This window comes from Nymphaea colorata, chromosome 4, assembly GCF_008831285.2.
Source record: "Nymphaea colorata isolate Beijing-Zhang1983 chromosome 4, ASM883128v2, whole genome shotgun sequence".
NCBI classification, from domain to species: domain Eukaryota; kingdom Viridiplantae; phylum Streptophyta; class Magnoliopsida; order Nymphaeales; family Nymphaeaceae; genus Nymphaea; species Nymphaea colorata.
Window position 1 is genome coordinate 20455855 of NC_045141.1, and position 26013 is coordinate 20481867.

A 26013-nucleotide genomic window follows, 5' to 3' on the forward strand; every position below is an offset into this window, starting at 1 on the left:
TTAGTTCCTTCGTATAAGCTCCCAATTCAAAGAGATCAAGTTGCTTTATCTTTAGTGCTAGACAGCCGTAATGCCAATAAAGTAGTTTCGGTGGGCGCTGCCATCTGCATTGAATGGCTGCACCAGTGCAACTTACCACCGGTTCACTCTGGTTATGAGATCTTCTTTTAACTGAGATATAATTGAGTTTTGGTTGCAGAGAGGTAAAGTGTTATATGATTAATGATCTGATTAACAAATACAACATGGGCCACTACTGAAATTTAGCATTATGTAGAGAATGTGAAAACTAATTGTAAATTTCAATTGAGATTTTCAAATTTTAACGGGAAAATTACGTAAAAACTTTATGGGCACATGTATTGTAAGAACATTTCTTGGTTTAGGACCCATTTTTTTAGAACCCCAGTTTGCTCATTCCAAAAGCATGGCGTTAGTTTTTCATTTTTGATACCGTGATTGGATGCGTAGTATGTTCTTTATCTACTGCTGATACACTAGGACACAACTTTTGATTAATCGGCTGTACGAAAGGACTTATATAAATTAGATTTCGAGGATATGATATAAACAAAATACGAGCATTGAATTATTGATCTCTCTAGACGTTTTAAAAAAATGCATGTTCTGGATTAAGTAAAAGGTTGTTAAACTGTGAGGTGAATTTGATCTTGTAAAGCTTGATGATTCAGAAAAGCGAAATGGTAAGAAATTAAATCATTAAATAAGTCTAAGAATTACATAATTTGCAGGTATGGTGACTATTGGTAGAGGCAAAAATTTTGATTGGAAGGGCACTAATTCCAAAAACTTCAATGTCTTTAAAGGCACCTTTATATATATATATATATATATATATATATATATATATATATATATATATATATATATATATATATATAACCAGTTAATATTTGAAGCTAGTAATGTTAAAATAAACAGATTTTATGTGGCTGGTGTGGTCAACTGCCCACACTATTCCCCATGTGAATCCGCCACTAACGGTGAGAGACCTACAAAGATGTAATACATGAAGGCATTTGACGAAAAAAACCAATATTCTTGGGATATACGTTCTTCTAGAGTTTAGCAAATTCAACTTGAAATTGCTCAATGATCTCGTGGAGACAAGCCGTCGCATGAATATCTGGGCCAGTTTCGTCGTCTTTAAGATGAACTCATGTAGTATAGGCTGGCCACCCTCTCATTCTAATATTTACGGGCAAGAATTTTTGTTAAGGCCAGAATTGTGGAATCCTAATAATTCTCATTTTTGATGAAACGGAAATTATGTTATTAGAAAAAAAAAATTGATTTAAGAATTATAGGCTCATTCTTGAATCAAAATTTTGAAATTGTGATTCTACTTCAAGGGGTGGAAATTATTCTAGACTTTAGAATTTGTTAATCTTTCTTTAGGACACATGTCATGATGACTTTAGTTTATGAATTCTGAAATTTTAATGATGTGTTATAGAACGAATCATTTTCAATTCTGAAATGAAAATGTCAAACTATCAACCACAAAAGGAACTATAAAATGTCAAACTATCAACCAAGAGATATAGGAATTGAGAGAACTTCGAATTTCTTTTGAGTGGTGGAATGACCTCCGGCTCACCTAAAGCTTGCAGCAGCAGGGGAACCTTTATAAGCATATCGGTAGTAATTTGTGAGGTTAGGCACAAAGGCTTTGAAACGATTGGTAAAGAGTTTGGAGACGCAGGTCGAACTCCGTCGACCGACACCAAGTTCATTGTACGCAGATGGCACTGTTAAAACACCCAAGTTCAAGCTAGCAATAATGAACGGCTTGGACTTGAGTTAAGAGGGATGGAGCGTGAGAAAGAGAACTGAGAGCCACAGCATCATAATTTATCAGATACCAAAATTCAAACGCATCATAATCGATCTGCATGGTGAATTTCTGTCCCTTGAAGTCCGATTCCTGCAACGAACTGTTCTGGCTTTGTATTATCCCTTCCTTGCCACTTGCCAGTGGTGGAGCTTCGGCAATTGCAGATCGTCAATTGTCCTCTTTCGAATTCGTGAGATGGTTGGAGCTGTCCTTCCTTGATCACGAGCATCTATCAGCAAGAATACCAGCAGCAGAATGTTTTGGACAGTTCAACACATGGTGATCCCTTCATTCTTTGTCCTCACTCCGCTTGTGTCCATCAGAAAATTCAAACTGGAATGTCGACCAAATTACAGTGCCTGGAATAATTCATCATTGCTGTCGTTTCTTACTAATTTACATTACGGCGGGAGGTTATTCCCATTGCTTTACCGAAGAGGCCGAAGTCCCTCCATCCCTTCAAGGCTGCTTTGAGGAGGTGACACTTAGGCTGTGTTTCAACTTGTATATTGATATCTTTTTCTTTTACAAAATCCAAAACAAAGCTACCATTTCACCAATCCCCTCATCAAGATTATAGTTTCTTGTATTGGAATACTGCCATCTTCTGTGCAATTAATTTTCTCGATGCTTTTAACCAAAAACTACAACTGCCCATTTTTTTACTTTTGTGGGAAAACATGCATGCAGCGGATGGAAAAGCAATGGTTTGAACTTTGAACAATCGTTTTGATGAACTGTGTGATGTGAATGAATGAGAGTGAGGACAGGAAATGAAGTGATCTCACAAGATGGGAGACGGTGGGCCGCAAGGAAAAGGAAATTAAATAGCTACTAAAATTTTGAAAAGCAACCGTAGATTTATATATTAATACTTCATTTCAATTCAAAGTCTATATGGGTTTTTGTTTTTGAAGTCGCCCAAAGGTCCTCATTCCCCATAGGTCTTGGGTTGCCTCAATGTCAGCAATGACAACTTCAACTTTGTTGTGCTCCACCAATTAAAACTTAGAGACGCAGTGGCCACTCAAATCAAATTGATCAAATTGCAACAATTTCAAAGACTTCTTCTCTCACGACATGTCCCTTCTTCTTCTCCTCCCTCCCATTCCTCACTCTTCATCATCTTCTTCTACCAATCACCATCCTTCTTCTTTCACCGGTTTCTTTCGTCTTTATTTATTTCTTTACGTTTGTTGTTAATTCTGTCATTCCGTCAGATTTTTTTAGTGTAAATTTAGTGTTTATTGCAATTTTGTTCGGATATGCGTTCTTTCTAGCTTGCAGTTTCCTTAAATTGAATATAAACTCTTTTGTTCATGGTTTTGCATATACGAAACAATATTGTCGACGTACTTAGTGAATAAATGTTGGATTCCTATACTTGTCATCAATACATATGCAATGCATATTTCGTCGAGAACAAGTTATCATTGCCTAGCAAAACACCCATGGAAGCACACAAATTAGGAATTATGGTTCCACCACAAATCAATAAATTTAAAATAAGAAGGCGGCACATACTGTTTTAGATTTTTAATACAAAGGTGTTTTTAGTGCAATTGTTATTGCTGTATTATGATGCATCATAATACTATGAAAGGCTTGGTTGTGTTTTTGTTGCTATGAATCCATTATCTTTTATTTTTCAAATGGCGAACCAAAAGTTTTTCATATTGTTAAAAATATGAAAGATGTTTAAGATCCAAAGAAGGAACGAGTTACGGGGAAATCAAGTTTAGGATGAGAAGTTGGGACAGAATTTTGGGCCTTCAACCGATCCACTCGACGCCCCTTTACATACACGAATCGGCCTACACGAATCGAGTCATAAGGATTAAAAGGTTTCATATTTGGAAATGAAAAGGAAGAAGTAGTGCTGCATAACGAACCCAGCCAACAACGCTCGAAAAAAACTCGACTCGTGTTAGACTCATTTATAAATGAGCCGAGTTCGACCTTGCAAAGATACTTAAAACGATAAATAAGTCAGCTCGAGTTTCAGGAACTCGACTCGACTCACAAACCGGTACTCTATATAATATTATCAAAACCGGTTCAGCGATTTTAACTTTTAAGGTAAAAACAAATTTTCTTAATTTACACGAGCTAAACGAGTTACATGAGTTAATGTTAAACCAACTAACGCCTAAATGAGTTACATGAGTTAAATGAGTCGAGTTCGAGCTTTATTTTGTATAGTTGAGTCGAGCTCAAGCTCGCTATAAGAGTACGACTTGAGTTCGAGCTGAGCTCGAGCTCATGTCTTTTGAGTCGAGTCGAACTCTAGTTGGCCAAGCTTGGGCTCGACTCAGTTCGTGTGCAGCTCTAGGAAGAAGATGGAGCGTGTGGGTCAGGATGAAAACCGAGATTGGTATGGAAGTGTTCTTTAAAAAACGAATTTGGTCAAACACGGGATATTAATGACCAGCTAAACGCTCTCCTTAATTGAATATTTTAGAGTATTAGAATGACTTTTAAACCTTTGCATTTCTTTTGCCCTTAAAATTTGTAGAATCTCCATGGGTTCCGAGTTTGAAATTGGATACCGGATTCGAATCACCCCGGGGTTCAAGTCCCAACAATACCTATATCCGAATTTTTTACTTTTATCAGATCCAGCTAAACGGATCAGAGATTGAATCGATAATTGAATGTGTCAGATCCATTTACGTCCGGCCTAAGGCTGTAGCTCATACCCTGTGGTGATTGTTGGCCACTCGCCGGAGTGGGCCGGCGAAGCAGGCACTACCTGACCACGGTACCGTTTCCGTAGCTATTATTGGTTTCAACATCACAGAAACACTGAATGGTGCAACAGAACAGCAGAAAAGTTGAGTAGTAAGCTTCGGTATATATATATATTTATAGTAGATGGTCCAGGTAGCAGTTATCATCAGTATCCCTGCAGGCCTCCATCACAGTTTCCTCACCTAGCTCAGACATAGTTCACCATCTTTCTAGTTCCAACCCGCCTGCTCCCACTCGAACCCTTCTCAAAAACCCTTCTCAAAAGATTATCATCTCATAGATCCCAAAGAATTAGCGGTGTCTGGAAGCAGGGGCGCAGAGGGAGGAGGGGGTTCTGCCTAGGCCATGGCTCCACCCCAACCAAATGAAAAAAAAAATACAATGTAAAAATTAATTTTTTTTTCTTTTATGTATTTTTTGAATGTGAGTTCAGTTTTATCCTACCCAATAAACCTATCTCCCATTTGGCCTGCCCCTGAAAAAAAAATCCTGACTCCGGTCCTGTCTGAAAAGATGTTCGGGTAATAGCGTGCAGTGCAGGGATCCAACAAAGACCATGGGGCAGATTGTAGGGGAACTTCAGTTGTCACTCGGGTCAGTGGGATTTCCTCTTTACTTCAACAAGTGTCTAGTCTTGGGAAAAGGTTGTTTCTTTTAATAGAACTAAATAAAGAGTTCCACGAGTGCGCATATCATGACTGGTCAGTGCTTAACTTGGAATGGCAACCACATTTGAAAATTTAATTCTTTATTGCGTAACTTGAACTCTATACTTCTTTCTTACATGGGAAAGCTAGAAAAGGCTCATTTTCCAATGATGCAAAGTTGTTTGAACTCGTTTTGAATCTTTTAAACGACAACCCCTTGTGCTATAAAAGAAGGGTCCATCATACATAATACATCAACCCCCTTCGCTCTGTTCGTTGTTTTTATCATATTCTTCAGTTTTATTCGTTGTTTTTCTCATATTCTTCACCATGTGTTTTAAATTTAGAATATGCACACGCGTAAGGCACAAGTAAAGTCTAGATTGGTTGGTAGACCAGCCTCATAGATCGCAGGGTTCGAACTTGCAGCAAGTCAGAAAAAACTGGTTGAATTTTATGACATGATTTGTGCCCACTTTGCTTAAACCGATCCCCGTTTTCCATATGCAAGAAATGAAAAAGAGCCCTTATCTATGACCCATTGTCCCATCCCAAAGGTTGCATCCGTGGAAAAAGTAGAGCTTTTTTAAAACGTCACCGTGAAAAGTTGATGACTTTTAACTAGGCAAATCTTTTCAAAAAATCAATGGTAAGGGACACCAAGTAAATGATTACGTGACACTAATATCAAACTCAGTAGTAGTGCCATGTGTTGTGTTTGTATAGGCAATTCTGAACTAATCCGTCTTCCAATGTAGCAAACTATCTCGGGCCTTATCCTTAAAAAGGTTGCTCTCAGCATTTTTTTTTTCTTCCTAACTAAAAATATCGCCTAACATTTGAATTCAAAGACTTGTTAAGAGGAAAACTTTGTGTGTATATATATATATATATACCCATATTCATCGTTTGGCATTTTGTGAGATTGATAGATTGCTAGGGTACGTAATGGACAAATTCAATAGGCGTCCCGTTTGATTCGTAGTTCCTACCCGTGTTGACTCGTGATAATGGTTTACATAAATTTTCTCGAGTGAAAGCCAAAGGGAACCACGTTACTTGCGACTTCAACTAATGGCGACAGGCAATTAAGAACAGGGGGAGTTTACGGCATTTCAAAGGACGCTTAGAGCTTCTTTTATCTGTTTCTTTTGAATCTGATCTGAACTGGCTTGTGAGCTCACTTATGTGTTCTTTATTTGTTAATTCTGTGCATTAATGGAAAGGAACCACCCCGGCCTGTTCTCGTCCATTCCTCCATTCCTTTAATTGATATAGTAAATGGGTTTTCTTAAACGGCATTTGGTAGTTGGAACAATGTGTTCTAATCAAGAATGAGGTGCACCAAACACCGGGAGAACAATATGCTATTGTGTTTTCTTAAGAACAAAAATTTAAGTCCTTTCGCGAAAATTCAAGCTAGCCTTCCTTCATTCGGCTGCATCAAGGTGCACTCTCTCTCTCTTGTAATTCTTCGGCATCATCACCTATGGAGATGTTAGTATATCCAATTTGGATCAACCGAAACGTTTAAAAAAAAATTGGATATGGAAAAAAAATTTAATTTCAGATCAGAATAACAGATTGGATTTGGATTTAAAAATGACGTCTGATTAGATTCGGATTCGAACGTGCATAAATATCCAATTGGGTTTAAGTAAGGATTCAAATCAGATATATTTTTAATCGGATTTAAGAAATGCTACGTGTTGTCCCAACTTGTTTTTCTAAACAACAACTTGATCTTCGTTAAAACACATGTTCCTGGAATCACCTCTCAAGAACGTAAGTTCCAGACATTGGCAGAGGCAGGTGTGGGCTATTGCCCACATAGCACCACTAAAATTGCTTATCAACTTATATGTCCATACTTCATCTCTAAACTTACTTGAAGTAATAATGCCAAAAAAAAAAAAAAAACTTTTAGGGTTTTAAATCTATTAGATAAAAAATTATAAGATTACATTCCAAGGAAACTGGTAGTCGGTCGAATCACGAATGCCAATAGACAGAACGGAAGCAACAAAGGGAGCAGTGAGTGGGATCCAAATAGGAGATCCACCAAGCTAAGGGACCTGTGCTCCTGAAAAGTGAAGAAAAAGAAAACTTCTGCATAATAATAATAGCGACGATAATAACAATAACAAAGAAAAGGACGATCTGTTTTCTGAACTTTTCTGCCATCCGTCAAAAACCAAACCCCATAAATTTGTCTTAAAAGATCTTTTAAACATAATGTTAACCTCGTACTATGTTAATCCTAATTTAACATGAATAATGTCTCCGGAAAATATTTCTTTAATAGTGTGAATGCGATATTTTCATGATTGAAGGCGTTTATAAATGCCATAACTTTATTTCTACCATGAAATTATTTATAAATTGTGATTATTCAACATTTTGAACCTTAGTTTCACGGACACACAATTCAAACATTTCTTTGTGATGTACTTACACGCAATGCCACTCGTTCTCCAAAACACACACACACATATATGTACACTAAACAAATTAAAAATGGTTGCCAAAATGTTTATTAGCCACAGTTTATGGTGTAGCAACCGTTTACGAAGCCTTTAACTGTCATGTATGGTACTTTTAGTGACAGTAGAATCATTCAAACCATGTGGCATGCACATGGTAGTAAGACTTTGAATGAGTGATGATAGAGTGATATTCACGAAAGCCAGCGGCCAATTAATGCATATTAACAAGTTCAAATGCTGCATGAATATCAACCTTCTTTAACCAAAGTCAAGCATGTATGTGCGCATGATGTAAATGTGATTGATTTTATTCGGAAGATCTTGAAAAGATTTTGTATACAACGACATGACATGGAAATGATGTGCTTCTCGAGCTAGCTGATCGGATCAAACAACAAGTATTGCAAACGGATCCAATGAATAAGAACACAAAAACTCCCAATTGGAATAAGAATTGGTGTAAGAAGTGGAACAAGAAAAGATATTCCTCGTCACGTCACAGCAAGAGGAGCACAGGTCATATTGGTGTAAGGGGGCCATGAATTTGGATTCGAGCACCCGGAAGACCCAATTACAGTTCAATATTTTGAGTTTGAGTCGGATATTTTAACCTTCCTACCCAAACCCGAGAAGCTGCATCCATCCTTCACCACTGTCGCATCAAATATACTCATGAAACGAAAATCTACTAAAAAGGCACTATCAAAAGTGTAAATAAGATTTACATGCTTCACAAGTTCACGTTTAGAAACTGTCGGCATAAAGATATACATGAGTTTCTTAAGGAATCGTGGCCATCGTAGCTCCACCTGAAAATTTCATGACAGTGCCGCCGGATATTTGCTTGGAAGCTTCATAAAAGTTTCATGCGTATTATTTCATTAGCGTAAGCACGTAACGGAGGAAGAATACATACACATATAATAGATGGGGGTGTTGTTTTTACAATTCAGATTCCTTGTTACTGCAAGGAACGACAATTCACTCATAGAGCAGATAAAATGAAAGCGGGGGCTGGCTGTTTCAGATTTGATGACGGTCCGTCGAGCATCTTCTTGACCTCCTGTTCAAAGATCACCATGGCCGGAGACGGCAAACAGACCGGAATCACTGCCCCCTCTTCTCCATGCTTGTTCTTGAACTTCATGAAGAAGCTGGCGACTCCAGGAATTGCGCCGACGCCGCCTTTGGCGGCACCGCCGTAGACAGGCATCCCCCAGCCGAGGTCCAGCTCGCTGAACCCAGCCTTCCTGATGTCCGACACCACGAAGGCGCGCACGACCGTGAAATGCGGCCTTCCCTTGAGCACCATGAGGTCTGCCACCGACCGCATGTACTCGTCCGTCACGTCTGCCTTGGCCTTCCTCACCAGCTCCACGGCGTAGCCCAGCGGGTTGATGCTGAGCTTGGCTGCCGTCGAGACGGCCGCCGGTAGAGAGAACGCGTTGCCGTAGTAGCCCTGCGGCAGCTGTGGCTGGTACTTGGACCGCGCATTGAAGATACACAACAGGCGAAAAACCTCCTCGGGATCAGGCTGGAGCGCGATGGTTCGGCATCGCCACAGGCAGCCAGTGATGATCTCGAAGGAGGTGGCGGCGTCCCGGAGGTGGGGAGGGAGCTGGCGGCGAAGCGCCTGCACCTCTCTGGCGCCGAAAAAGAAGGATTTGTGGGCCATGTCGTCCAGCGGCATCAGCGTGTTCTTGGTGTCGGGGACGTCCTCGTACTCGCGATGCACCCGCGTCACCGCCGGCGGGTTCCGGGCGTTGAGGAGGTGGCGCTCCCAGACCGGCAGCACCGACGGCGCCGCCGCTCCCTTCGCCATCTCGCATACCGCCGTCAGGAACTGCATGAGGCCAGAGGCATCACTCATGGTGTGATTGAGCCGCACTGCCCAGATGAAACCCCCACATCTCAGACGCGTCACCTACATCATCACCAATCTCAACTTAGAAAAAGAGAGAGAGCCCACTCTGTTTCTTAAACAGATAGTTCACTGACATTCCAAATTCTTTATAATTTTTCTACTGCAAATCTGTCGACTATAATGAAGGGAACCAGTTGAGGAATGTTCTGAACTGCCGTTATTTGGGAAGCATGTAAGTTAATATTATTACCTGAAATAGCAACAAAGGGCAGTTGGTGACCTCCCCAGAAGCAGGGACTTCGTAGAGGAGTTTTTCGAAACAGGGGAATGGTGGCTGCAGGGCGTCCCCAAATTCTTCCAACGTAACGTCGGCGTCGGCCTCGACGAAGAGAACGCCTTCGCCGGTGCACTCCACCGTCAACTTCCGGTTGGGGCCTTCCCGCAGCCTCCCGGCGAAGGGGTAGTAGAACACCAGCGCTTTCGCCAGTGCGTCCTTCATGACGGCGGCCGGGTCCCGGCCGTCCATGGCTGGGTTCCGACGATAGAACTGGATGACGGGGATCTGAAACCTGAAGCCATCTTGGTCGTCAATGTCAGACAGAGGTTTGAGCTCGTAGGGAGTGGGTTTAGCTGGAGGGACGAGGACGGGGTCGGCAATCTTGACGTCAAACTTCAGGGAGGTATCCATTGCTGCTGCTGCCGATGGTGGTGGTCGGCCTTCAAGAAATTTGAAGCTCGACGACAGGAAGAAAGGAAGGGGAGAAGGAGCTGAGGCTGTGAGGAGATGGTTGCCTCTGGACAGGAATTTATAAGCGCGCCCTCCACTGCAGTGGTTGGTAGTGCAGTATCCAACAGAGGAGACGGAAGTTACCTGGATATAAAGTTACCTGGAGAAAGTGCTTCGATGAACCATCTCAAAAATTCAGTGATGATTTTATGAATGGTGAAAATTTCCTTTGGCAAAAATTAAAACTTTAAATATTTCTTTGGAATAATTTCATTTTTTGGTAGGAGCTACAACCTTGAAAACTAATTATATTTTTACCCTTGCATGGTTTTTGTATGAATACCACCCTTGCGTAGTCCTTTGTATCAATAGCGGGGAGCGAAAAAAATTTGCTGGAGTGGCACATGTATTAAAAATACTCAAATTTGGTGGGTACTTATATATATAAAGATAAATATTTAAGGTTTCTATTTAAAAATAAAAAACTTTTGTCAGTCACAATGTGGCTATACCACTATATGATTTATGTGTGAGCCATGACTTGTCTATCTCTATTTATCACAATCCTTCCAGGACTCATTTGGATGGCACATGTATCTAACCTAGTTTTGTGAAAACTTGACTTTACAAAAACCAAGATTTTTAATGAGTTTTAAAAACTTGTTTTATTTGTTTCCGTGGCACACACAAAACCTAGCTTTTTATAAATAACCTAAGGGGTTCAGGTTTCACTTTCTTTTACAAGACCAAGTTTTATCAAAGCTGAGTATTTCTCGAATTCACTTTTGGTGGCGCCTAAACACTCCAAAAACTTAGTTCTAGAGTCAAAAATTGTCCTTCTAACTAAATCTTGAAGTTCTGAATTCATTTGAACAGCCACCGATCGAAAAAAACTTTACGACGATCGTCAACAAGATTCGACAACATTTCAATAAAAGACAAGAATGCAAGCAGGTTCAAAATTTGACAACTTAGACGATGAACATCTTTTCCTGCTAAGAAAAACGATTCACAAGTTAATCCTTGTCAAATCGAACACTTGGTAGACCACCCGCAATGACACTCGCATACTTCTATTCCAACAAGGCAAGCAAAAGCATTTCTTTTGAATTCATGCATATATGATATGAGGAGGGAAGGCAGCCTTCCAAAAGTTGAAAAAAACTCTCACTCTTACTGCTTCAAGCAAACTAGAATGATTCGACCAATTCCATCACCATAGTTGATTCCTATTAACAGAACTCCTTAAAAGTTCTCTCCCCAACAAAAGTTGTGCTCTTCTACAAACAGAAGTTCTTCTGTACATCCGATTCTCCTTGTGTTCCGGCGTTCCGGCTACAGTTCCGAGTTCTAGTTAGGGCAAAACGGGGAAGCCGCCGCAGGTGTCCCTCTCGAGAAGGTGCCGGGCTTCCGGTCGTCGTTCAATGTCAGATGTAAATGTCGACCAAGAAAAGTTGGAAAAGGGGAGTCAAAGGAGAATTGCCGAACGTCCTCCCAATTTTCGACGAACTTTCTCCCACTCGGATTTTTCTCAGAAGGCTCTCAGTAGAGGCTGGGAGCTCCCATGGGCCCGACGGCAGACACAGGGCGTCGCAGACTGCAAGTCTCCATATGTTAGGTGGGTCAAGATTTCGAGGTGAGTCAAGGTTTCGAGTCTTTTGTGCAATCTTTTAAAGATCGAGTCGACGGAGAAGGCGATCTCACCTTTGTTGGTGCTTAAAAAACTAACCCAACAGGAACCAACAAAATTGGATGACACCAACCTTCTTTTTTCTTTTTGGCTCAGTTAGATTCAAAGTAGCCGTCTCATTGGCAACTTCTACAACTTTTCACTTGGGGGAATTAAAAAAGGCGAGCCGATGATGCAGCGCTGGCCCTTGACGGTTCAATCATGTCCTGGATCGAAAGCCATGGCCCTTTTTCTTTTCGACTTCTTCTTCCTGCCCAAGTAAATATTATAAAACGGTGGGACGTGGCGTGTCTGATCATCGGCCTTTCCAGTCCATCTTGACCGGCCGATCGTTTGGTGTTGAAACCGATCATGGTGTCCCTTGGTCCTCGGTCCTTATAAGTTCCTCTTCTTAACTTCTTGGGAGTGATTTCTTGATGCTAACCTTATACGATCTTATCGCACCAAAAAAAAAAAAAAAGACGTGATCTTTCCTCCCTTGTATCCAGCCAAAATTAATCCATGCACTCTGCATTAGGAGTGATTAGGACTATATATTTTGTTAGTTTGTGTGTGTGGTTAAAAATATTAGCTTTGTTTTGGTGAGTGGAGTTTCTTACGACAGGAGCTAACCTCTCATTCTCTTAAAGTATAGAGTTTCCTTTGAGTGTTTCAAAGTTATGTTTTAGTTTACTTCTTAATGTTTTAGACGATTTGAAACAAAAACTGACCTTGCGACAACTCTATCAGCTATATCTAAAAAGGTCATGGCAGAATTTTTCTTTATTATGTTGCATTATGAATAATTAAACAAGCCTTCAAAAGGCATAGCATAGTTGGTTTGAGAACCTTTATGTATATAGGCAGGTTTTTAGTTCGATTCTTATAAATGTTATGTTTTTGTATCTTAAGGTGATAAGTCACGGCATCCAAGTTGAAGAGTACACGGTTGCTATTACTGACACTGACGCAGTTTAAGACTCCGGAGGCAAAAGGAATGAAGGCCCTTCAGGCCTCGTTTTGGATGGTGGGATGAATCTCTAGCTCACCCAAACAACAAAACATGAATTCCAAGATTACATTTGTCAAAAAAAAAAAAAAAAAAAAGATGATAGTTTAATAAGTAGATGGATTTCATTCAAAGAGTAATAACAAAACTCTCTCGACTCCAAAAATTATATATAGGCAGTAGATCTTACTCCGACATTTCTTTCACATTCCGAATCGGTTTATCTGATCATCAGCATGGCTGGTACAATCCAATTAATAACCGATGACGTGTTTGTGTATAAGGGGCGGACTATCTTCCGATTTTGGGATACAAAATTGACCACTTATTTTTAAACTTTTGACTTGGGCCCTACAAAAACTTTGAAAAATATTGTTTAACATTTTTAAGAATTTTAAAAATAATTTTTCGGCCTCCAACTAAAATTATACACCCCTTTCTATGTGCGTGGATGAGCCAAGGTTGAGGCAAAGGGAGAGTCGCCATATTTTAACTTCTCTAACATTCAATTGACTCATTAATTGTTTTCTTTTGGGTGGCACCTCATGGGCCATTTAGAGTTAATACATAAGTGATTGAATGGTGATTCCAACTATTCATAATCACTCATTTAATCTTAATTGAAAGGAAAGCAAGAATAAAAAACGTGTAAAATTTAGATAAAACTTTTTTTTATTCTTCTTTCAACAGTTTATTATGATGGATCAAACAGTGAATAAATTGACTCTAGATAGCTAAAATAACCATTCAATTATATATATATATATATATATGTACATTTTGCACAAAAAATTTGGTTTCTCAAATCATGAACCTCCACTGCATTTTAGGAAATTCATTTTAAAAATCTCTTTTGGGTAGAACTCTCAGCGCTAAAAATCTCCTTCGGTGCAAATCAAGCGAAGGCGACGTAACTCATATGAGTACATTTTAAAAAAGCAAAAACAAAAAGGAATGGCCTAAATTAGAATGCCGTATATTTTTCTCATTTTATGCTTTCTTGAGGGCTCACAGATTACACAATTATTGTATGTACCCATCTCTCTCACCCTCTCCTAGAGCATGTTTTTTTCCTTGTCCCAACTGTATGAACTTTCTTTCTTTCACGTTTTCTTCATTTCAACTTTTTCAATCCTTGCTCTTCACCCAGGGACAGGGATGTGGAGCAAAAGCATAAGAAATTACGCCCAAGAGGGAGAGATCATCATGCTTCCAAAACTTTCAACACCACACACTCACTTTCCTAGAAAAATGTTGTCTTTGCGTAGCTCTCATCCTTCGAACCACTTGCCATTTCATTGGAAAAATGATCTGAAGTAGGTTTTTTTCAAGTGTGAAGCTAGGTTTTTTTTTAGGGGCGGGCCAAACAATCCAACCCCTGGATTTAGATGAGACCAAACTGAACGTCAAACCAAATAATGCATGGCGCAACTAAAAATTAAAAAAATTTTCAATGTAATTTTTTTTTTTCAATTCACTAGAGTGAGACCATGGCCCAGGTGGCCGCCCACTCCCTCCGCCCCTGATTCTAATATGATGTGCTAATCTTCCGGACATTGACGTTTACATGTTTGGATTTAAATGCAAATAAAGAAAAGTCTATACCTTATCTGAATTCTATTTGTAATCAAATTCTGAAATACATCCAACTTTTAAATTCTAAATCCAATCAGAACCCAACTTTTAAATACCCATTACAGACCGATTGAAGATATTTACGAAGAAAACAAATCTGAGTCCGATCAGGTTTGTAACTAACTCTGAATCCTAATCCAATCGGATACCATTTTCTAAATCCGAATATGATCTCATTTCTTAATTAATTGGATGTTAATTTTCCTTTTTTTTGATGTTTTAAATAAATCCGAGCCGAGAAATATTTTATTTAAATTCGATCCATTGACATTCTTATTGGGCAGCTGTGGAACCAGGCGGTTGGCGTGTCCACATCAATACCATTCACTTGCGCACCATTCAAGCTGCCTAATCTTTCCCCAAGTCTGAATCTTCCCACTTCACTTAATTGCAGTCCAAGTAGGAGAACAATTTTCGTCCAATGGCCGGAGAAAGTCCTGGCTGTTCGTGGTCCTGGTCCGGCACACATGGGCCTTCTTTTGGGGAACCAATGTTGGCTATTCTACATTCTAAAGTCGGTCAGAGGGACCTACCGGCTTCCGTCACAGCTTCCACGAGAGTCCAGGACTGTCTCCCCTTGCAACTTTCAGTCAAAAAATTATACTGAGTTTGGTGTTAAGACTTACAGTAACACAACTAGCTCAGGCGCCGTCTCCGTCAGTTGTATCTGCTTTTTGATATTTCTCTCTTTTCCAAAGATTGGCGATGGCAAATTCAACAAGTCGACGAGAACACGCGGCGTGCAGCTCGTTGTTGGTTTCATTCGTTTATTATCTAGCCATAGATCATGCAAGTCAGACTTCAAAATTGAAGAAAAACCAGCTTCTTCTTCTTCCCAAGAAGACATTCATTCAACTTGATGATCACCTACCCAGGACATTCTTGAATTATTTACGCCTCTCGCTTTCTCTCTCACTATCAATGACCTGTTTAAATAATTACCAAAAGGCGTAGTCTCTTTTACATAAACAATAAACAATAAACCCCTCCACAACCACCTCCCAACTTATTAAATTTAGTACCTTAATTAGGTATGTCGGCAATTGCACAATAAAACCCTGAGAACCGTAGGAAGAACATGGAAGCAACTGTTCAAGATGGGAGTCATAAGACTTTACGTTGCTTGACTTGCGGTCAAGCGACTTGACCTAGGTCAGCTCCTTTAACTCGTCGAACAATTTGCATTTATATAAAATTGCGGATTAAACAGGCAAGGACCCGAGGATGAATTGCTCTGATACTTCTGGAAATTGACCCATTTGTTGTATTCATAGTTGGACTTTTGTATGTCGAGGAATCTGACCCAGCCTCTCTCTTTCATCCTTTATTTACCAGTAAATGAGTCAAATTCGGATCAATATGGTCAGTCTCTGATGTGGTTGAATAGATAAGGCAGCAGCCGGACCGGTGCTTACAGAGTCTTCCACAGTGTAGACCAAATGAATCGCAGTCAGGAGTTCCCGACTGTTGATCATAAATGATCACACCTACTTGTTTCCGATCCGTCCGTCAGTGTACTACGTACTGAGGAAGTTACAGTCGATCTGAAAGTCACGTTTCTGAAAATGTATGTTTGCATTCACATTGTCATTCACAGTACTCCATTGTCAACTAGATGGAGTGAAGTTGATTACTGAATCAAGAAATTAACCACCGAGTTGTGATGTAGAACCAGAAATATTGCTCCTGGAAGATTAACCAGAGACCAGATCATGGCGAACAAGTGCTTTTCTTTCCCTGGTTTCTTTCATAGCTTAACTGGTTGGACTACATGTTTTTAAATCATTAGTTCGATTCTAGTGGACACTATATTCATTCTAGTGCATTGTTGTCATCCCTAACGCAGATGCACCCTAGACTCCTGAAGTAAAAGGAATGCGGGATGATAATAACAATAATGTTTAATAGGAAAAGAGGAATCGACCATAATGATAATAACAATAATGTTTAATAGGAAAAGAGGAATCGACCATAATGATAATAAACAATAATGTTTAATAGGAAAAGATGAATCGAGGAAGAAGCTACTTGGTTGCACTTAGCTATGTGGTACTGATCATGATCTTTCCCAGATATTTTATAAAAGCTAATGTAGGCTGGTGGTTAATTTAACAACAAATTCTTGAATGACATGCCCTCACCTCAATGGTAGAGCCACTGTTCAACTTTGTTTTAGGGATTGCGAATTTGTCTTCTTCTTTTTTTTTTTTTGGCTTAGACGGAAAACTTGCAGATAATTTAATTAATTATACAGTTATTTCAAAGCATAAAAGAAGTTGCAAGAACATGCACTTTCTGATCCCCACCAGCCTCGCTCTCTCTCTCAAAAGAAAAAAGGATAAAAACATACGTTCACCTAATGAGCCATTAATGTAAAAGGTAGTTTGTTTTATAGCATACTATAGCACATTATTAATTAATGAATACCCAGAGAAACGGACATTCTACTGGCAGTATATATAATAGCATGAGAATTGTTCCCATTATGAAGTTTCTTCCTTCTTTGAGCTGCGAAGCCTCGTGGAAGTCCCTCGTTCAGCAGGAAGGAAAAATATTGACACTTAACGGGAAGAACTAAGAAGGTTCCTTGCCACATAAAGAAATGGAAACCACCAAAATTTTAGGTTGAATGCTATGAATAGAAGAAACTTAAATTCATTCTTTGCAAACCTAACAATCTTGACAAGTTTGTCTTTATATCTTCGAAAGATAAAGCTGCACACGTGTCTCAAAGGGCATAACACGACCGGGTGGTATCGCGGTTCACATTTAAGGTGTTTGATGTTCGAAACCAATGGCTGCTATCACGTTCTACTGTGTTGTTTCTCTGAGCTGCTAAAGGTAGCAAAATCGACATTCAAGTTGAAGGGTATATTGTAAATCTACCCACACCCCGAAACAAGTCAAAACCTTGGAGTTGGAGGTATAAAGGTATGGTCTTTAAAAAAAAAAAGAGTCTCAAGCTTTTGGGGGGCGAGAAACCCTTCTAAAAAAGAAAACTCTGGATGTGAAAACAACTTGTTGAGTCGTTATTTTGCTTTGGAATTTAAATGTTTTCAAGGAAATGTTCGTCCATGAGTAGTAGCTGGGTTATATATGAGAACAAAGGGGTTATGGCATTTATTAATGGACGCATATTATATTTTTGAGGTCGTATACTTTGGATCTTAATGGAAACCATATTTAATTTTTTGATGCCGTATATTTTGGATCTTGCTAGATTTCATTGCTATCGGCTGGCGTCAAGAGTTTTCCAAATTTGACTGGTTCATTTGGACTAAGAACGTTAACAGAGCGGGAGAGAACTGTTCAAACTGGGTCTTAGCATGTTCGACTGGTTCAATGTGCCTTAACCGAACGGATAAAGACCTGAGTTCATTGTAAGACTCCCCCAACCAGATCTTAATATGGTGAAAAAGAATTGCAATTAGTGCTGAAAATTTGCGGTTTCTGTAAATGAAGTACTGTAGCTATTTTTGTACCCATTTTTGGCTATGGAAATGTCTCTGCAACCAAACAGGCAGATCACTTATAAAATGCGTTTACAATGACGAAAATGGGCCTACACTTTTGCTTGATTTACAGATGCAGGCCCAACGTTTGAAGTATAACATTTAGGCACCTAAGTTCATAGGTAATTCGAGTTAAAATATAGTTCAATATAAGTTAATGACATGAAATGAGAGTGTCATTCTTAAGATATCATGATCGTGCATTTAATTCATTCACCTCCGACACATGGTTCTCCCCAAAACGAAATCTTCTACTTCAACTGGCGTGATCTCATATTGCACCAATCGGCATCAGATCAACCGTAGGGCTTTCTAACATCGCAGCTGCCCTTCTTCCATGTGAGTTGCTGGGGATGGATTATGCGATCAATATTGGTCTACGAACCGCATGTTTACGACTTGTGTGATTCTTTAAAGATCAGTTGTGCCTTGGTTTTTATTATTTTAAATTAAATCATGTGAACAAAATCGACGTAAAATATCGGGGTTTACTGTTAAGTGTTCACTTAAAAATCAAAATGAAGACTTTAAGGAGCTAAATGTATAGTAACAAAATAAGAAGATGGCATCCAATGCAATGGGAACTTGCAACATAAAAGTTCCACTAATTCACGCAGCTAGCTTAATAGTAACGAACTCACTGACAAAAAATTAACAGCAACTAAACAATTAGAAGCAACCCCTATGGACAAATCGAGAGAGAGAGAGAGAGGAGGGAGAGAGAAACTAAAAGTGGAAAATGTAAAGAAAATTGTGATAAAATCTCAAGGGGGTATTGCTACAAAGTTGTTAAAAGTTACTACCTCGGAGTGACAGTATCTAAAAGTGATTCAACTACGCTGTACCATGTATTCATTGCTTGATTACCTAAGTGGCATATACCCAAGATTTTTTTCTTACGTTTGATAATTTAGGTGATCTATCCAGGATTCTATTTTGTTGCTTGATCATAATAGATGAAATTATCCAGGTCGAAATAAACAAGGAGATCGTTTTCAATATGTATCTACGTTGTAATTTTATACAAAATTTAAGAATACCATACAGCATACGTGACATCATTTTCGTGTCTAGATTAACCTTCTCTTGCTTAGATTAAGCAACACTTGGTGCTAACAATCTAGTTTAAAAGCATAGTTCCAATAAAGAATCAATAACATGGTCCAAGTAATACTGTTTTAGCAGATGCAAGGATCAAATAGAATGCAACCACTAATTGCCAATTTTACATCATGAGCAAATACAATATCTAAGAAACATATTGCTACCTCTTTAGTTTGCAAGCATGTGAACCACCACAGTCAATCGTGAAATGGCTCTTGGACGATTTTTGAGAGAGATATATAGCTGTTAACATCTGTTTAAAAGGGCACCATGTAAAATGTTCATTGTTTTCTGCAAAAAAAAAAGTATGTTGGTTGTAAGATAATAGTTTAATAATGCCATGTTTAGCTGGAAATCTTGGTGTTGGCAGATAGTGAATGTTCATTTTGTCTTTAGAGCCAAGTGGATGACATCCTAAAGGCGAAGAATATAGAGGATAGTTGTGTTTTAATCAGATGAAGGTTAAGTATAAGAAATTTTGGTTCAGCTCACTAGATTGAAGCGTGAGCTTTGCCGCCAAAAATAGGAAAAACAGTGACATAAGGTTCACCTGATACCCATTAATTTCTATACCGTAGGAAAATGGGTGGTTCATTAGCACCTTTCATTCATCAGTTATGCTGATGCAGAAGATACATGCGTTCGTGTAAGCTCCCATGTGATGGAACACGAATGTTTCTTCCCATAGACCCCTCTTCGTCCGACTCGACGGAGATGGGATCAGAACAGTTATTTTCCGCTTCAGAGCAAAGAAGGTAGAGATGTATATAACCATTTGCAGAAGAAACACCAAAGAGAGAGTGTGGCGCATTGAGAGGGAACCGGTTCCGATTGTTCAAAGGACGGCTCTGCCTCTGGTTCTCGTTAAGATTCACGCTACGAGCAAGCAGATTGGAGAAACGACAGATCATTAAAGGGATTACTTGATGAACTGCTGGTTGATCAGGTGGTGGTGGGGGCAACGATGGGGAAAATGGATGTAGTTGCCTCAGAAAAGCTGAAATGTTGTGAGAGAGTCGTGGAAGCCGAGAAATCCTCTCCTCACTACTTGAGTGCGTGAAGAAATGGAGTATTGTTCGGCTTTTGAGACTTATCTAGTTAACTCAAGCAGTAAAATTTAAACGCTGAAATGTGAAGGTTGTACTGGTAAAACGATCAAAGAATAGGTGTCACTTCCTACTTTTTCCAAATACCTTCCTACTCTTACTCGCGTCCAGACACATGTTTTCCGCCGAATGGAAATCAGCTTAACCCTGATGAAAAAGTCTGTCACAAGATCCGGCATCTGCTTACCTTCAGATTGAGATTCGTATCAGATGTACAAGCCGGACTCGCATGCAAGAAACAATGGCATGTTCGGGCTTTGTTCCTGGGCATACCACGCCCGAACTCTCGGAAGAAATCTGAATTTCTTCAAATGCAACAAACCCTTTTGTGAGCTGCAAATCGAGGAGTTATAAGTTGCGTCTGGTATGCAGGTACGCCTATGGAAACAATCATAAGCTCATCTTTCTTTCTTATAAAATTTGTCCATGTCACCCCCCAGTCAAATTCAGTTTTCGCGCTCACCTCATTTTTGTCGACCAAAAATTTAGGGCAACAAATTAAGATTGGCCAAGTGTGTTCTTTGTTGTGAATTCCAACACAATAAGAAACCCCAGCTTTTTTCTCTTCGTCAACTTCACCGATATCTTCATAATCGGGCAAGATCACCGTACCGGCTTGCAGCGACTGCGTTGTGAAATCTCACCCAACGCATATGTTCGCACATCCATGGGCTCTAAACTAAACTACTGTATCATTACCTGCGCATGTGGACGTGGGACCAACAAATCTATGAAGCCTATATGAGAACTAGATTAAGTTCCGTCAGCCTGGTTTCACCAGATTCTGGCTGGTTATTGGAATTCCAACCATAGTTTTCCAAAATTATATCGCAATGACCGTAAAAATTAAAATTAATATCTTATGTTTCATTATATCATAATTTATAAGCTTTATCCATATACACAGTTTTGGACAAGCCTTCCAATTTGTGAGGTAAAATTTTGGAAAAATAACAGACCAGCCACAGACCAGCCACAAGAACGATCAGACAGACCACCCCCTATGGATGGGTGGTCGGAACAATCCAATATATTATGATATAATGAACGTGTGTCCATCAGAATTGTTCCCATGTTTATTGCTCATTCTTGCTAGAATAGCCCTTTTTTCTTCCGTAAATGGTCATGAGTAACACTCACCTTTTTAAACATCAAACGAAATTTCAACTACTCACACAATTTCGTCCTAGTTAAATCAGATTTACAACCCCCCACCCCCAGTTTGACCCGTTTTATAAACCTTATATAAATCAGACAGCTTAAACAAGCTCAAACGAGGTATCTTATTCATCATACGTCTCGAGCTGGCTTCGCGAGAAGCCTCAGCCAAATTTGAGAAAATAAAATAGTGAATCGAGTCTGAACATCCCTCTCTCTCTCTCTCTCTATCTCTCTCTCTATATATATATACACACGCGTCACTTTCACCGGCCGCACTTTAGAGGAGGCTGCTGAAAGAAGCCCATGTTAAACTGAGGAACCGGGACAGGAGAACAGACCGTCCTGTGGATGGACAAAGAAATGTTGAGTTCTCATTAGTGCTCTTGTTCAAGCCTCAAGAATCAAGAAGCTAGCGCCAACAGAGAGCGCGAAACACCAATGTTCTGCCACAGCACTGGCCCAAAAGTGAAAATGCGCTACTGCTAAAGTTGCCTACAACAAGAACGAGTCTGCACTACAGCAACGAAATCCCCTGCAGAAATAGGGAGTGCAGAAAAAGAAATCAGTCCAGTGACCAGTCACAGGTTCCATGGGATATCTTTTCCTTGTGAGAAACTCGAAACAGGAAGAAGGTTCCATCACAACAGATTACGATGAAGTATCTGTTGCATCTTTCGCAAACTATCCGTGAGTTGATGAACGGAGACCAAGATCTTAAAAGTAAACGACAAAAGTGACTACTGGTCGCGGGAAAGCCAAACAGACAAGTTGACGAAGGTGAAAAAGGAAAAAGAAAGACAACACGAGAACAGGGAAACTGTGCCCGTGCTTCAAGGGGGAAAAGACTACAAAACGATTTTGACCCCCAGACTAAGAGCATAGTAGAAAGGCATGGACACCCAAAACAGGCATTATGACAGAGCCATAGCGGAAACCCATTGACGTAGAGAAATAAAACATTAAGTTTCCAAACACAAACACACATGCACGCAGAGAATATATTCCTGGTAAAGATATCATAGAGCACCATTCAATTCAACCAGACTGAACTACTTACGGACCCGTAATTTTTGAACTGTTGATACTTAAACTGGACAACTTGATTCCACCACGAAAGCACTAGTCACTGTTCTGGTGACAGGTTTCTGTTTTCTCCATGTTCAATAATTTTAGTAGCACTTCACCTTATAAGTAGGTAGGCATCCGTGACAGCGCCATCTGAAACAATTCAAAAGCCTCCCAAAGCTGCTCCCCTGGATGACAGAGGAAATCAGAGTAGGAATACATGGCAGAGTGGAGAAAAATCACTAAGGAAAGGTCTATCAAATTAACAGCGTAATACTTGATCTCCGTAATATACTTGATGTCCGTTCTTGTCCCCAAACTTTGCTATGAATTCCCATTTTATCGGCTCTCTCTCTCTCTTTTGTGCATCAACTACGATCAATGATTAAGAAACAGACAATGTTTGACAGATACCTGATCAGCACGACAGTAATCAAGTACTTACGTGCAAAGCCATTGTTTCATAGTGAATTAAAACAGAACAGACCATATGAGAAAAAGTTAATGAGAGGAACTGTCGCCGACCAGCCCTGCCAGAATATTGTGGGGATTCTTGACACAAGAAACTCAACAAAGGGGAGCCCCAGGATAAGCTCCAAACAGAGACCTTGACGAATAAGAGCCGACAGTCCTTGTGACACGTAACCTGTGCCCTTCCATGTTCATCTGTGACCCAGAATCTTACAGAGACGTCTGTGAAACAGCCACCTTATCCTGAAAATGGACCCACTTCTCATTCCATTTGTCGGTCTTTCATTCCTCAACGGTTTTCAGTTTTTTCGGATCAAGTGAAAGTCCTCGACCAGATATCTATACTAGAATAAAATTTCTGTACCCAACTTATCCATGAAATTCCGAATTACAGAGCTTCAGCTTGCTTATCAAAAAAAGGAAATTCTGGATATATATATATATATATAGTTCTTTCTTAGAACTGGAAGCATGTGAGCTGGAACACAAATAACCAAAGAAGTATATAAACATTTGGTGTTAAACCGATGTAAATCAACATTAAAAAAAATGACATTTTTGTAAGCAGAAATAAGAAGTCAGAACCCATCGTATATGAGCTTCTGCATGTATGGGCTATGAAGTAGAAACTAGTAAGCATGACATAGATCTAAAGGATTGAAAACTTTTTGAGGATTTAGATGATGGGTCTTTGTAGTGAGTGAGACTTGGAAGACAAAGACATTTAAATTAAACTTGGCAAGAACATACAGATCTGGAAACTGGAAATGTTTCATACTATGTACTCCAGTCCATTGTCTGGATTTTACCGGGGCGGAATATCAGTTTAATTAAGGTTCCTAACTCGATTGAGTTAACAAGTCGGACATCCGATCGCAGATAAAGAGGAGATTCAGATCAATCAGGCAGAACGAACTACGAGTGAAGCCTCATCTACTCGCAACAGCTGCATGTTTGTGCCCATACGTGTGCATCCCCGCTAAACAAAGAAACAACCAGGACCACCAGCAGTTCCCTAGTGAAGACTTGAAATATATAAAAGGCCAGCTGGGAACGAGTTTTGATAGCAATCAATCAGAAAGGCTGTTGCCTTTTGCCAAATTCTGAGAATGCGGAAAAGTATCTTTACATCAAATAGAAAATAAGATCTAGATATCAAAGCCACAAGTCAAAAGCATTTACCTTGGTGAAAAATCGGAAATCACGTTCCTGGATTCCTAAGAGCAAACCAGCAGATCCTTCAAAAGAATCCACAAATTGAGGACTCACAGAGAAAAACTTATGAACATTTCTCATGCATCGATAACTTAAAAGAAAATAAAAACTTTAAAAATTTAAAAAGCTAGAAAATTAGGAGAGTATTCACCGATCAAGTCCCAAAACGCCAAGGAACCAGTCATTAGGATTTCCGATCAACTAACAAAGAGAAAAACCCCCGTCCAAATCCCTGAAAACCTGGACTTTCAGCTCGCAAGAACGCGATCCTAATAAAAAGGAAGCTCAACCTACCAAACCGAGATGCAAAAACAGCAGATCGCCGCATATCAACCATATCACCGAAGCAGGCGCGAAACTCAATATCTGGTAATCAAGAAAAGCAATTCAAGATAGCCAAACGGCGCGACAGCACAGAGGGAAAGATGGCACCTTTTCGCCCGGGAAAACGCTTCGGGACAGCCGACAACCAGTATCGACCCGATCCCTCTTTTCACTGTCGTCTCCGATTCAGTTGATGCAAGGCGGGAACCCGACCCTTTCTCGATACCGCAGGGAAAAGACGCGAACGGAAGGAGCATTCCCGACCTGCACCAAGCGAATCCAAGACAGAAGTGATCTAGCGAGCGAGAAGAGAAGCGGAAGGAAAAAGAGAGAGAGAGAGGTCTCCCGAGCCGCTGCTGGTGACAGAAACCCTACATCAGCTCCCGCATTTATAGTCCGGCGGTTGGTTCGACCAGACTACTGTCTGACCGCCACGTACGTGTTCCGGCATTTCCTGTAATCACGAGGGTAGATGTCGGAAAAATTGCACTAAAGGGACTTCCCTCGGCTGACGTCATCCCATCGGCCCCCGGGCAAGCTGGTCCGTTTCGATCGGGCTTAGGTTCGAATCCAAAAAAACATAGCAGGTCCCTCGGGTTGGCTTGACGGGATCTGATTTGGTTTGATATATAGTTTTAATATTATTTTTATTTTTATAATGATATTATCACATGTATTTTATCATAATTAATGATATTTATGAATATTTTATATATACAAATATATTTTTATTTTAACGAACTGGGTTCGAACTCTGGTTTCGAGTGTCGAGCTGGGCTTGGGCGTTAGTTATGAGCTATGGCCCGACCCATGCCCGAGGCCCTGCCTAGCGTATTGCACTTTACAGTAGCAATTTCTCTCCAGTTAGGTCTGAGCCTGATATGGAGACATTTTGACCATGTGTTTGCGACCCCTTTTTGTCGCCCATTCCGCACATTTTCCATGTTAAAATCGTGTTTGTGTGAAAATTTTTCTTAGCTCCCACAAACGCCTCCAAATTGCATTTCTGCAGTTTCTTCTCAATAATTTTCGGAAAATCTCATGTTAAGAAAAAAAAAACATTTGAACAGCAAGAACTTTCATGGAGAAGGGTGAAAAAAAGGGGTAAGGGGTGCAGGGGGGACTTTTTGGGTGGGCGAGATGTTCATTTTACTATCCAAAATAAGGTTTGAAGGTCTCTTAATTTTGTCTACCTCAAGGGTTCTGAGTTGTATCGATATTGGTGATGACAACAATGTATATTTAAATTGAATGTCGCATCCTACCACCTTAAACGTATTTTGACAAATTCCCAATCTAATAAGCTATCCTATACTAAAACTGTGGGCGGTGAACTTTAATGGAATAAAGGTTTTTTTTTTTTTTTTTTTTTTTTTGGCCAACCGTAATTTAGTGTTGGGAAGTCAATA

The 26013-nt window shown here is 39.8% G+C and overlaps 1 protein-coding gene and 1 long non-coding RNA gene across 3 annotated transcripts; both read right to left on the reverse strand.

Annotated features, from left to right (window-relative positions):
• Positions 1-8594: 8594 nt before the first annotated feature.
• LOC116252322 (benzyl alcohol O-benzoyltransferase) lies at positions 8595-10397 on the reverse strand. Its single transcript, XM_031626497.2, has 2 exons — positions 9857-10397; positions 8595-9666 (listed from the first exon to the last, which is right to left on the reverse strand). The coding sequence occupies exons 1-2, from the start codon at positions 10292-10294 to the stop codon at positions 8728-8730; spliced, it is 1377 nt and encodes a 458-aa protein (XP_031482357.1). The 5' UTR covers positions 10295-10397; the 3' UTR covers positions 8595-8727.
• An 11230-nt stretch (positions 10398-21627) lies between these two features.
• LOC126410047 (uncharacterized) lies at positions 21628-25016 on the reverse strand. 2 transcript variants are annotated; one of them, XR_007573309.1, is made up of 2 exons: positions 22591-25016; positions 21628-21871 (listed from the first exon to the last, which is right to left on the reverse strand). It is a non-coding gene; the product is annotated as an uncharacterized LOC126410047 (long non-coding RNA). The 2 variants fall into 2 exon arrangements; XR_007573308.1 differs by having other exon boundaries at positions 21628-22061.
• Positions 25017-26013: the final 997 nt, after the last annotated feature.